Raw genomic sequence first — 14,031 nt, 5'->3', positions numbered from 1 at the left:
ATGTAGAGTTCTTTTCTTTAATTAGCGCGCATTATAGAATTTCTGAGTCGAGCATGATATCGGTCTTGAAAAATCGGTCCAGGTATAGTACAGGCCAAAGTTGCACCATTTTCCGTCAAGCCTCGGCCACTTATTCCACCTGAACAATAAACCTTGTCCGGATTTTAGGACCTAACAGCTTGCTTTTTTTCTATCCGTCGGCAGCTGCGATCATAACTTTATGCACGTGTGCGCTACAAAGGTAGCCTTAAAATTACGCAAAAAAATACATCGTACTGCACCTATAGTTCTCACCCCATCATGTACGCTCTGCATACATTCATGCCGCTCACCCCCGTCTAGTTCGACAGTGCAGCTCAAACTAGTGTTATCTTCGCCATAAGGATGGAAGGTACCTACTGCGCTATCTATCATGGAGAAGCCCTCTGTCCGCTTTGACTGATATTCACTGATTGCTACATTACTCTAGCCTGACTATCATCTGGTCCCTGACTGCCTTTCTCAAACGTTTCTGTGGTCTCCACGACTGGTCTGTCTCCTCTGTCTGCGCGCTCGAACCCGTATCGTCCGAATGGATCGAATCCGTACCGACGACAACCTTACCAACTCGTACACAGCCACGTCGTCGGAAATGTCTCCGGAGTCTTTCCCGCTCCTCCGCTGTTCGTGGACGTTTCCTAGCTAGCAGCTGTAGATAACGGAATCCTCGTGGCTGTGCTGCTGGACCTCTCGAAGCTTCTTGCTCAGCTTGCCATATCGCGGAACGCGAAAATGATACGCGAGACTGTCCAATTTCGGGTGTGATGCTCCCCCCTGGAGAGCTAGGATGAACGTTGCCAACCTCCAGTAGCTCGCTGAAAACCTGGCTGAGCTCGTCTAGGGTTTTATCTCGAATACGCGTGACCATCCGTAATTGGGGCGGATGGCCGTTCTCTACTACGGGAAAGATACAACCTCTATTATATGCCCCAACAGCACGGCCAAGTCGAAGCGTATCAATTCCAATACAGTCGCGCGTGCTGCTGATCAAGTCTCCAGTGGACCAGTGGTAGCACGGTTTTGTATTGTCTGCACTACTTGCCCAGCCATTATCCCCGAACCGACGCCTGCATGCTTCCGATAGTAGTTGCGATAGATCGTCTTGAGTGGAGACCTGACGGTCTGCGTCGTTGACCTTTCGCGTCGGTACAGCAGGCTCGACGTGCCCTGTAGACTTGGAAGATGGAGTGATGTGGACAACCGAGGCCCAAGTAAGCCGGCGTTTGAGATTGGTAGCCCTACTTTCTTTTGTCGTCGTTAGAAGCTCTGTGTCTGACGGCCAGGGCAGAATCCAATGTGTCAATAGCACAATTCGCCTAAGCTGTGCGTACCACTGTGTTGCGGCCGCCGCCCCAAGCGCCATCTCCACGAGCTCGATGCTTCGACGAGTCGCGATACGATAGGGCAGCGAAGCCCACCCTCTCCGACGCTTCATAGCCGTGCCGGTAGAGCTCGGCGAGAATAGGTCATCGAAGAGATCCTTCATGCTTGTCGACCGTATTTTGTTGCCAGCGACAAGGTGCGGTCTCGTGTGGCTCACATCACGTTGGCGGTCGTGGAACAGGTTCGATAGCCCATCGTAGCAGAAGCTTGGTGGGCTAGACTCTGGATATTTCATCGACGCTTCGTCCGTCACATCGGAGCCCGTCTTCCAGCTGACGCTCTTCAAGGCCACACGCCAGACATCCCGCTGAAAGAGTTCGATGACTGTGGAGTGTAGGTATTCGAGCCACAGTCTCTTTGCCACCGCGTCGTCCTGCACTCGATATCGCCCTAACCAACTCTGGGCTTGCCACATGCGAACGTGGACATCTCGAATATCCTTGAGGACTCTCCATTGACGCTTGTAATCCTGACGTAGGAGGTCGTTGCCTACGGCGAGCCGATCGCCAACATCGGAAGCAAACCGCCAGATACTCCAGTCAAACTTCCCTGGTAGCCACCAACCAAAGCCATGCGACGTAGACGTCTTGTTCAGACCTAGCCCTTCTCGCTCTACCTTGGTGATCCGTGCCTCTCCACCCTCAACCCTAACACGCTGCGTCGACGTCCATTTATCTCCCCAGAGTACCGATTTTTTCGCGATGAGGGAGCAATCGTAGCTGAACCGAAGTCCACGAAGCGCTGCTGCCATGACAACAGTCTCGGGAAGTGAATATTTCAAGCTGGTCTGCGATTTTACATACTCGAAGAGAAAACAATATCGATTGACGCTAGCACGGAGAAAACGGGCCATCGTTTGAGAAGAAACGGAGAAGAATGGATGGTCCCTCTCTTCATCTTCATCATCGCCTGACCCATCTTGCGAGGGGCTAGATGAGAACAGACCAGTGATGCGCCGTAGAAGGGCCAATGATACCCTATCCTCTGCACGTATACCATATGTGAAAGGATGATGTGTTGATCCCTCATGTTGTATCTCATCACCATCATCATCCTCATTCTGGTCGACAGCGGGAACATTGCGATGAATACGGAGCTTGCTCAGACGGTAGGCACATTGTACTCGGGACTGGTGGGCATGTGCCCCTCGTGTGGAGTTACGTTGATCTCTGAGGTACGATGGGTCTAGCGCCATGCTCTCGGTGTGGCGGTTCTGGAACGGGTACTGCTTAGCTGCATCGAAGGGAACCTTGATGAGGTTGTAGAACTGGCTATACACGAGACCATTTCGAAGCTCCCAGCTTGATGAACTAGGAGTGATGGTCATGTCTCTCGCATCACGAAGAGTAACAAACGGATAGGTCGTCCTGGGGATTGGCGGAGCCTGACGTTTGCCCGATTCGTCCTTGCAAGCGTCTTCCTCACGATGATACAGCCGATTTTGGATCCGGCTCCACTGTAGCCGGCGACGCCAGAGCCTATCCATGCAGCAACGGCGCCAGATAAGCACGCGCCCATGTGGTCCTGTATCGGCCGGGGTCATCTGGCGGCCGATGTCAATGTAAGTGACTTCCGGATCAATGTACGCCTCGTCAACCGCAGAATTCCAGTGGTGCTGCCACTCCGCGAGTGCCGACTCGAACGTGGGCCGCATCCATGTCAGTTTGGTGTTCTTAGCAGCCATGTAGAGTCGCAACCCTGCATATTCAGGCCAGAGAGCAGCCCTGGAATGTATCTCCTCCCATAAAGCTGCGAGGTAGCGGGACTGAAGCGTGACGTAGAAGTGCTTGCGTCGTGACCCTGGCTGTGCGGCCGGACCGTCTCGTCTTTTCGCTCCGGTAAACCCATCCAGTTCTTCTTCCATATCGGCCTCCTCTTCCTCCGCCACCGCCAGAGCTACTAACGCTTCCCGGGGCGCACTGCAGTCCGAAGACGCGATGGCATGTGTCTTTGGGATATACTGGAGTATGTTATTGTCATCGACAACAGCTTGTATGGCGGGCAGCATCACCTCCTCGTACCAGTGCACGAAGTTCTTTTTGGGAATACAGGTCTGGCTATAAGGATCGGAGAGCTTGCCGGAGAAAAGGGCAGGGAAGAAGGCCCAGATGAACGTATCCGCAAGGCCAATGACACGTCCAAGGCAGTAGTTGGGGATGGTATGGAGAGGCTGGGTTGTCACTGTGCCATCTTGCTCACGCGTACCTGGGATTTCCATGCTCAGATGGACATTGTCGACTAGGTTGAGCGTGACATGCGACTGAGTGTACCACTGAATCCCCAGCCGGGCCACGCCAAGGGACGTGGGGAAGCTGCAAAGACTATCGATGTCGTAGGACGACGATATCCTGTCATCTTCCAGACGTCGAGCGCTATGGTTGGAATGCATGCATAGATAGGGCGGATCTTGTTCACCCTCTACCAAGCCTTCCATGGCGGCTTTGCAGGGTTCGCTATAGCGTGTTGGGTCAGCGTCCGATGATAAGGACTCCCGCATGCCGGACCTTAAGAGATCCTTCGCTGGGTCAAGGACGCAAGGTAGTGGCCCGTTTGTGCCATCCTCCCCAGTCACACCCTCTAACCTCTTTGCAATATCTAATAGAGAAGAACAGTTTGGAGAGACGCCTCGCTTTGTAGTTGCATCCGCCAACTGGGAGGAGTGGTCCTCTTCATGTTGCTGGGACGTACATCCTACCGGTCTGCTCCACTCTTGGAACAGGAGCAGCGCAGGGTCAGCCGGTTCTGAGATGGTAACTGCATCGTTACTACTACTCCTCCTGCTGCCGACGGAGGTGGCACTGTGATTTGTTGTTGCGCCCAAATATTGCGATATCACCTCGATCCAGTACGATATAGCACCAACCTCTCGCAAGTCTGGGTCTTGCATCTCGGACAAATACGGCTCCTGCTGTGTCCAGTCGAGTATCCCGGGCTGATCTTCTATCATCAAATCCTCACTACAATACTGCTCTCGTGCGGTCAGAAATCGTCGGGTATATTCCACGACTATGACACCGCATGTCCAGCCATTTACTTGTCGAGTGATCGGCACATCGCAAATGGATGCGGGCGCAGAGTCCGGAAGTACCGAGTCGTGGATGTCTCGGAGCGCAGAATAGTAGCAGTCATCACGACTTTTAGTCCACGCTTGCAGGAACACGGGTTCATACATGGCGTTCCTTCGCACTCCCAGCTGGAGTCTTTGTTTCTCGTGCGCCGAAGTTATGTGACGAGACATGACCTGGGAGCTGCCCGTACGTTCAATGCAGAACTTGCACCTAAACCCGTGGACGAGGTGTAGGTTCGGGTCTGGGGATGAACCATCTTGTCGTACGGGAGCTTCAGATGGGCTCTGTAGTGGTGAGATGCGATCCTTCAAAAGATCGGTCACCAGACGTCGCTCAGCAGCAGGTATGTTATGCTTCGTTCGGAGATGCTGGCTGACTTGAGCAGGGCTGGGAGAAAGGGCAACGCGGCATACCATGCAGTACCCACCTACCGGCAGTACCCACCTATCGGCAAGCAAAAAAAAAGTTTCCTCATACAAAATGCCCAATTTCACTTACGCAGTATTTGACCAGAATTGAAGTTATTAGCATGGAACAATGTCTGTTGTATTGGGGAGTTCGTTCCGTCTGATATCATCACATTGCTTTTTTGATTACGTATGCAGTATGGTCGCACGGGACCAATGTAAAATTTGTCAAAACGTCTCCTTTGACACCCAGCCTCCCCGACGCTCCTTCCAATGTTCCCGACGGCAGCCCCTAACAATCGCCTTAAAAATGCCACGCGTGTCTTATAAAGAGGATGAAGTTGCTGAAGCAATGTTAGATGTCACGGATAACGGCCTCTCGCAGAACAAATCCGCCCAGAAACGTGAGATCCCTCGGTCGACTCTCGGGGACCGATTAAGGGGCCTACCGTCAAGGTCAGAGGTCACACAGCCTGCCCAGCTGTTATCCAAACCTGAAGAGTCTAGATTAGTCGCATGGATACTTCGGCAAGAGGCCTTGGGCTATGCTCCCTCTCACAGTCAAGTTCGCGCCACCGTCAATGCCCTCCTACGACAACAAGGAAGGGAAAAGCCTGTCGGTGTACATTGGCTAGCCAGGTTCATGAAACGACATCCATCCATAAAGACAAAGATAGGAAAACGCCAGGAGGCGTCGAGGTTCAATTGCTTTACCCCGACCGCTGTCAATTGGTACTTTGATATCCGGGAGAGTGAATATGGCTGGATCAAGCCGGAGAACACAGTTAACGTTGATGAGGGCGGTATAATGGCCGGATTTGGCGAGTATCTGGCGTTTTGACCAAGAATTTAGCTAATCTATTGCGAATCTAGGCTTGGATTCTTTGGTTGTCGGCAGTAGTGATCCAAGGAAGAAGGCCTTCCTCAAAGGCTCCCAGTCCCGCACTTGGACTAGCTTTATCGAGGCCGTCACGGCAACTGGCCGTCTTCTGAAACCGGGGATTATCTTCAAAGGCAAAGAACTTCAGCAACAGTGGTTTATCGATGAGCTCAAGGAGGTGGCCGACTGGTATTATATCACGTCCGATAACGGCTGGACAGACAACCATATCGCAATTGAGTGGCTCAGAGAGGTCTATCTTCCCCAAACACAACCGGAAGATGAGTCCGATGCGAGGCTCATTATATTAGATGGTCATCGAAGCCATGTGTCTGTGAGTATCTGCCTGTCCTGAACCTCCTGAACCAAAAGTGCCGCTGACCCTAAATCCAGGATGAGTGGATGGCTACGTGTTTCTTAAACAACGTATATTGTTGTTATTTGCCAACCCATTGCTCCCACGGCCTACAGCCACTTGACAACGGCGTGTTCAATGCCTCTAAGGCTGCATACCGCAAAGAACTCCAAAAGTTGGCCACCCTGACTGATTCTGCCCCGGTGGACAAGGTTAACTTCATCAAGGCTTATGCCAAAGCCAGGGAAGTGGGTATGACGAAGAAAAACATCCTTTCGGGCTGGAGAGTGACTGGAAACTGGCCGATCTCACGACGGAAAGCGCTCATGCATCCTGAGATTCAGCCAGACAAGAAGGAAACGACGCCTGGATCAGACGGCCACAGAGACGGGCAAGTCGACTCTGATAATACGCCAAAGACCAGCCGTCACATCAGAGACCTGGGGAAGAACAAGAGCCCTTCAACAAGAAGACGGTATCCTGTGATATCAAAAGGCTTTGAAGCGCAAGAGTCAAAGATCGCCTCCCTAAGCTCAAGAGTAGCCAGTTTAGAGGAGGAAGTCGGGCGGTTGAGTAGAGGCAAGAAGAGAAAGGCGATACCGAATCCCAACAGGAAGTTCATGACATTAGCCGAGGCTCTAGTGGCTGGTGACGCCATTTCAGGACCAAATCAAGCAGCTGAAGAGACAAAGGATGTTGAGGAAGTGATCGAGGTGGGAGGAGTGGAAGAGGATGAGGGCTCAAATTCGGAGGCGGAAGAGTTACCTGTGGCACGCACGCGCGCAGGGCGCGCAGTCAAGAGGCCAAGACAATATTAAAATACATTCAATTCCGAACTGGAAAATAGCAATCAGTTTGTTATTCCTATATTTGGTGACTCTCTGTGAGGGGGTTGAAAGATAGCAGTTTGTATGGGGAAACTTTTTTTTTGCTTGCCGGTAGGTGGGTACTGCCGGTAGGTGGGTACTGCATGGTACGTCGTGGCAACATATGAGCACTCGAGCATGGACGTCAATGGAGAGATTGACCCGTGAAAACACTGCATCGTCGGACATGGTGCCCTGTTTGTCTCGTGACCGATTCCGTCAGTAAGAGGATGATGCAGGCGAAAAAGCTTTGACGAAGGACACCAAGTGGAATGGATGCCGGCATCGGGTTTTAAGGTCTCATGAGACCATGTGAATAGGAGACATGGCGCCAAAGCTCCCAAATTGCATTCATTACAATTGAGTTTCCGGCGCACCCTTTGCCATATGAAAGGTGCTTTTTATTCGCGTTGACAGGGAATCAGCGCTGGGATCCTGGGTAGTTGGAGAGAGGGCACGGACCAAATATTCTTGTATTGACCCAAACTCCTAAAGATCCAAAAGGGGAAGGTGCACGGGCCGCAAAAGTTGGTATTGGGCCCATTACCAGTGGTAATTAGTACAGTAGGACTAGGTAGTTAAGGCAGCTATATAACCCAGAGCGCAGCCAACATACAGCAAATACCATGCAATAGGTCATAGAATGAATTCAAAGTTATGCCCTTTGCAGCATATAGATTTCACTGAAAATGGGACTGACCATAAGGATGTAGGACACTACTAGAGACCGCCGCCAGATTGTTGTGAGAAAGACACACAAAACTGGTGTTTTTCGGTATTCTTGCAATCGGGGACAGAGTCAAGCTACTCAAGCTACCCTCATTTCCCTTCATCTTTTCTCTGAGCCAATCCGTGATCATCCCCCAAACAACGCCCTCCAAGCTTATAGCACTCTGAACAAATATGAAAATCTCCACCATTGCAAACTCTACATTCATGAAAGACCTCATCGTCTGGAATGCTCAGGGTGCAAACATCGCACCATCTGGATGTCCTGTCATTAGTTATCAGGCTCACCTCGATAAGTTCATCATTTCCACAGACTGCTATATCTCTCTTCCCCGCGAAGTCGAGTAGCGCTTGCTTGATGTCGGTATTCCCACATCTTCTAGCCCACCACCATAAAGTCCGTCCGAAACGATCCTGAGAGTCGAGAGTGACTTGTCCAGTAGCCAGCAGCACTTTTACCATCTCTGTGCGACGATTTCGCACAGCTATTGAAAGCGGTGTCGAACCATAGTAGTCTTCATGGTCAGGATCAACAGAGACATGGCTAAGTAATGTCATAGCGGCATTATCATGTCCATACTTGGCCGCCAGTGACAATGGCGTCCGACCAATATTATCCTCGATATTCACATTGCCCTTTGCAAGAAACACCTCGACAACGGCCTCATGCCCGTTCTCAGCGGCCAGTGATAGTGGCGTCTGACCATACTTGCTATCTTTCGCCTCGATTTCCGCGCCTTTGTCGAGCAGCAGCTTGACAACGGCCTCATGCCCGTTCTCAGCGGCCAGTGATAGTGGCGTCCGACCATACTCGCTATCTTTCGCCTCGATTTCCGCGCCTTTGTCGAGCAGCAACTTGACAACGGCCTCATTCCTGTTCCTGACAGCCCATAATAGTGGCGTCCAACCGAACATGCTCTCTTTCACCTCGATTTCCGCGCCCTTGTCGAGCAGCAGCTTGACAACGGCCTCGTGCCCGTTCCTGGCGGCCCATGATAGTGGCGTCCGACCGTCCTTGCTATCTTTCGCCTCGATTTCCGCGCCCTTGTCGAGCAGCAGCTTGACAACGGCCTCATACCCACTCTCAGCGGCCCATGACAGTGGCGTCCGACCATACTCGCTATCTTTCGCCTCGATTTCCGCGCCCTTATCGAGCAGCAGCTTGACAATGACGCCATGGCCGTAGTACGACGCTATCATAAGATCCGTAAAATACTTAGTAGTACTCCAACCTGAAGTCTTCCAATAAATTCTAAACCATACCGAGTAGCTCTTCGAACCCGTATCACAGATTCCCAGAGCGAAAGGTATAATACTGTTATCGTCGATGAACTCAGCCTTGCGGAAGTGCGCGCCCCAAGTTTCGGCCGAGTACTCCAAGAATGGGTGTCTGTCAGCACAGCGGCCGACTTCTCCGTCCAAACCCGCCAGCAAACCAACGCTTGAGTTGAAAGAGTTCAAATAGAGCACGCAGAGCTTCGCAAGAACGGCGTGTGCGTGGCGGGTAGTTATGGATTGATGCCAGTGCAGCTCTGACGAAACGGTCTTGGGCGATGCCGAATCTGCGAGGAGAAATTCGCGAGCCGTTTGGTGAATGAAGTAAATACTGCCTCGATGGATTGAGATGAACAGCCCACACCAAGATCTGAGACGCGTCTTGAAGTCCTCATCATCCTCCAAGTCGAGGTCGTCGATAGACTGGGATTCGTCGTCGATATTAACAGCAACGTTCATTTCCGACAGGGTTAGTGGCCGGCTTGCCGCCAATATAATACTCAAGGCTTTTCGAATCATCGGATCATCATTAGCCTTACTAAGAATTTGCTCATACGCCTCATTGATACTCCGTGGAAGTGTTGCAACAACGGACTCGATCCCCTTGAGTGTCTTTTTAAAGCCGTGTTTCTGCAAGTAGTCAAACACAAGGTGTACCCAGAGATACGTGCGATGGGTAGCCTCCTGTAGTTTCTTCTCCAGGTGGTTCTTAATTTCGGTTGTTAAGCGCTTCTCCATGGCCAGTTGATTGACCCGGCGCCCAATGACGTGATTTACCTCTTGACTAATCGTTTCTGACTCCTCCTCTCCTGGTATGTGGATATTTGGAAAGGCATGTAATAGGACGCGGAACTTGGACAAAGTCTGGTCATACGGCCGGCATGTTAGAAGATACCTCAACTTGCCATAGCCCAACTGGTCGCCGCGGAATTGGCTCTCCACATTCCGCATCAGGTCCGCAAATTCCGATTCGGCGCATTCGTCTAGGGCATCTAGGACTATGATTACAGATCCTGCCTGAGGATCTTTCATAGCGTTTCGCAGAATCTTCCAAAGCGATTCTGTAGAGTTAATAAGACCTTGTCCATCCTTACGGAATTGTGGCATAGCATGTTCGATCAGAGACGGCTTCAGAGAAAAGAGCTGGTGAAGCAGGGCGCAAAGTGCTTGCCGAACGGTGTTCTGGTCTTGGTCTTTGAAAAAGAAGTAACAGATAGTCGTTGATCGTGGCAGCCAATGGTCTATCAGGTACTTGGCCAGCACTGACTTTCCGCAGCCAGGATCCGCCGAGACCAGCAGGGGGCCAGACTCTTGGTTCAACCACGTCTGGAAGTGGTCGTGTTTGAGGAGCCACATGCATGTACCTTCAACTCTTTCTTCCACTCGGTCTTTGTACCACTCGTAAGTGGCGTCCTTGTTGTTGGTTGTGAGGCGGAATAGCTGGTGACACCTTTGTTGTTGTTCAGATAGCTTTTCCTTTGCTAGATCTTTCTGGGCTTGGAGCTGCTCCTTGGCAATATCACAGTGCTCTTTTGAAACATCCCGATGCTCTTGTGCAATTTCTTGAAAGTCTATATATAGGGTTAATAAATAATAATTATATAGTTCTAGGCCTTGTAATTACCGAATAGAATGTCGCTGATTTTCCTTTCAGCTTCAACTCTGTTCAGAGCTATTTCACGGAGAAGATCCTTAGCATATGCAGCAGCCACCATTGCCGCATAGCCTTGCCACTCCTTGTTCTTGTGTGAGTCTGAATAGTCGCATATGCCGCGAATAACCAGACAGGGAAAATGGTTCATCAGCCCAGCTGCTTCCATCTCAAAACATAGAACCTCCTTTTCTTCTGAGAGTCTATCTCGAGCCAAAGCGTCCTTCATCAGTCGATCTGCTGAAGCAATGAGACCGTAATGAATGGCTGGATTGTCTTCGTCCTCCGTCCTTTCGGGTCGCAATATCAAATTTGATGCATCATCGCTACAGGTCGTCGCACAACTCAAGTCGTGAGTAAAGTCGGACTTGAACAGGTTGTCGGTACCTGACCCTGGCTGTTTGTACTTTCTCCAGAGCCTTGGGTTCTTCTCTAGAATCAAATCAACAGTCTTTGAGAGTTGATGTCCTTTCCTTTCGTAGCGGGCCTTGAGTCCACTTACTGTCGTCCGAAGGAGGGTTGGTGGCTGATTCAAGAACCCTGTTTCTTGGAAGCCCTGGCCTTGTATCGCTTTACCAAAGTCGTACCCAAACACCCCACCCTTTCCGTTGCCAGCACAACCGAGGACAATGTCCCCAAGACGGATGTCATGCTTTCCAGGCGCTCCTCCGGCGATGCCGACCATCAAGCCAAATCTAATATTAGGAAAGCTATGCATCATATCCCTTGCAACGCTTGCAGCAGAGGACTTTCCGTACTCGTTATCAGGCAAGACAGCGATAACGACATTGTGCTTCCCAACTTTGCCTAGTGTGTAATGGTTGTTGTCATGGGGAGACACGAATTCCGGTCCTTCGTGTTCTTCGTCAAGGAATTCCTGGGCGGCAACATACTCCGTAGTTATCGCGCAGATCCAGCCAACCGTGTAGTCGTTTGGGTTAGACATTTTCGCTTGCAGAATGATCCAGACGGAAGCTAAGCTACAAAGGACAATTAGCGTTTGGTCGCCGAGGTCTCCTAAAAAGAGCACTTGCCTCCGCCTAGACAAACGAGATCCGCTGGAAAACCGATGTAACTCTAATCGCGGGGGTTCAGTGGATCTCTAGGATCTGCGCTAATGTTCGATCAGGAGAGCGCATAGTACCTCAAAAACAACGATGATGCTTTCAAAGAAGCCAGAGCACTACGACGCTCCTTCGAACTGAAAAGAGGTTGGGCACCGTTAGGCAGCAGCAGGCCGCTGAGAAATTTATCATCAGCCACTTGCCAAGGCTACCCCTCAATCGCAGGCGCTTACTCGCCCAATCAGTTTTTTTTATATTGGTAGGTCAGCGCGGCATCATATGCCTTTGGCCAATCAAACACGCATACTAACATATTTGGCACACGATAACTCGATGCTCAGAAAGAAGAATAAAAGGATATATAGGGTTAAAGGAGCCCAGCTTTGTAGTAAGGCTGCTTGTCATGAGCTGGCTGGTCGGGAGGTCCGGACTTTTAGAAACGGTCTACTAAATATTTTAGAGCATGAGAGGATCTAGAAATCCTAGTAGAAGCTTTACGAAAGGCGTTCCTTTGTGTACGGCCAAATCTCGACGTATAACCAAGGCCCAATTATAAACCAGCATCTTACCCTTACAAAAAGTTAAACCTACCCTGCAGTTACTGACTTTGGTAAATTCAATTCTACCTCACCTTCCTTTGTCATCACACTTTCTTGGCATACAAATGTTAGGAAAGTGGCCCTGTCTGCACGTAAATCCTTAACAAGTGCACAACAAACATTCCAATCTGCGCCTTGCGCAGTCGCAAGCCGCGGCGATGGCTTCGTCATCGACGATCCCGCCCGCTTCCTTGGATCCCTTCGATCTGGGGATCCACACTCCCATCAACCTGAACCGGGGAGCCCGTGCAGCCCTCTTACAGAACAGTCCGGTAGTCATCAACGGCACTATTGGTGTTTCACCTGCTCCCGGCCGGATGGCTCAGACACCATCCTCACCACTCAACGCCGCCGCCACCACCACCACAGCTACGGAAGGAGCTAAGCGTGCCAGTCCCGTATCCACTTTTGAACAACGACCAATCTCTATCGTTGAATCAGCCAACGATCTCGCGCGAGAACACGCGGAAGAGTACAACACCAAGCTGATGGTGTTCCGGGCCTTCTGTACCAAGTTTGAAGAAGCGGCCCAGCAATTCGTCACCGGACCGCAACGACGTTTCGCTCAGCAATTTGCCGATGATTTCCTCGGTTCTTGGAAACGAGAGCTCTCCTGCTCCGGACCTGCGACCCCAAAGCCTACATACAGCAGCGTCGCTGCTGCCGCGCCTCCCACTAACCATGACCGTCTGACCCACAGACAACAACAACAACATGGACGCCGACAAACAGATCCACCTCATCGCCAAGGGCAACAGACAACTATCGCCCCACCCCGACAAGACCTCCGCGTCTTTATCCGTCTAGAAGCCGGAGCTCCGGCCAGGGCCCACAGTAGCTATGCCATCCGGACTCTGATCCGGGAGAAGCTCGGCGCTGTCTCAGACAAGATCCGGCAGGTGTTCCAGGTCAGATCGGGATGGGCCGTTCTGGCTGCCGACTCGGCAACACGCGACTTTCTGGTAGAAAAGCAAGCTGAGTGGGCCGCTGAACTGGGAGCTACAGCAGTAGAAACGAACAAGGAATGGTTCACCTATGTGGTCTCAGACGTTCCTACAAGATTGTCTGACTTTTACGGAAATGAGGTGGATAGTGACAGCGTCGTCAGCGACGAGATAGAAATCCAGACTGGGCTCAAGCCCATTGACGTACGTCCCGGAAGACAATTATCGGATGACCCCTTGACCAAGGCCCTACTTGTGTCTTTTCTGAAGCCTACAAAAAGATTCTGGTCTCTTTTCGGCAGTAGCGCAGCTAGACTTGTTGACAAAACCGACCGACCTAGACAATGTGAGAAGTGCTGGGGCCACCATTTTGCCCGCAACTGTCACAGACAGCCAGTTTGCCGACGCTGTGGTGAGACCGGCCACCTCGTAGACGACTGCATCGCACCAGAACAGTGCGTCAACTGCTTGGGCCCCCACCAGGCCAACTTTCGTAGGTGCCCAGCTCGGCCAAAGACAGTGCATGGCGTGCTCCGCCGACTGACTAAAGACCAACGAAAACATGTCAGGGCCGTTGGTGCGGAGACATACCGACAACGACACCAAGAACCACAGTCGGGATCGCATCAGGAAGCCCAGCAGGGCATGGCTGAGCGACAAAACGAGGATGTCACATCACAAGAACGACCGAACGCTCGTGCTCCAAGCCCAGCTGTATCAGGAGCACCTTCGTGCATCATGGTGGCCACGACCCCTCATGCCGGCTATGAA

At 51.4% G+C, this 14,031-nt stretch overlaps 3 protein-coding genes across 3 annotated transcripts; all 3 read right to left on the bottom strand.

The window, feature by feature from the left end:
• Positions 1–460: 460 nt before the first annotated feature.
• On the bottom strand, positions 461–4,309 carry FOBCDRAFT_139322 (uncharacterized protein; the record flags this gene model as incomplete). The annotated part of the gene is made up of 1 exon (XM_054705615.2): positions 461–4,309. The coding sequence occupies one exon, from the start codon at positions 4,307–4,309 to the stop codon at positions 461–463; it is 3,849 nt and encodes a 1,282-aa protein (XP_054561590.2).
• A 4,675-nt stretch (positions 4,310–8,984) lies between these two features.
• FOBCDRAFT_111012 (uncharacterized protein) lies at positions 8,985–10,505 on the bottom strand (the record flags this gene model as incomplete). The annotated part of the gene is made up of 1 exon (XM_059607715.1): positions 8,985–10,505. A coding segment is annotated over one exon (1,521 nt), but the record flags the coding sequence as incomplete, so codon positions are not given.
• A 104-nt stretch (positions 10,506–10,609) lies between these two features.
• FOBCDRAFT_241719 (nucleoside phosphorylase domain-containing protein) lies at positions 10,610–11,599 on the bottom strand (the record flags this gene model as incomplete). Its single annotated transcript, XM_054705614.2, has 1 exon — positions 10,610–11,599. One exon carries the CDS (start codon positions 11,597–11,599, stop codon positions 10,610–10,612), a length of 990 nt encoding a protein of 329 aa, XP_054561589.2.
• Positions 11,600–14,031: the final 2,432 nt, after the last annotated feature.

The sequence above is a fragment of the Fusarium oxysporum genome, chromosome VII, assembly GCF_013085055.1.
Source record: "Fusarium oxysporum Fo47 chromosome VII, complete sequence".
In the NCBI taxonomy this organism is placed as follows: Eukaryota; Fungi; Ascomycota; class Sordariomycetes; order Hypocreales; family Nectriaceae; genus Fusarium; species Fusarium oxysporum.
The sequence above is the reverse complement of the archived record's forward strand: the minus strand, read 5'-3'. Positions and strand labels throughout refer to the sequence as shown.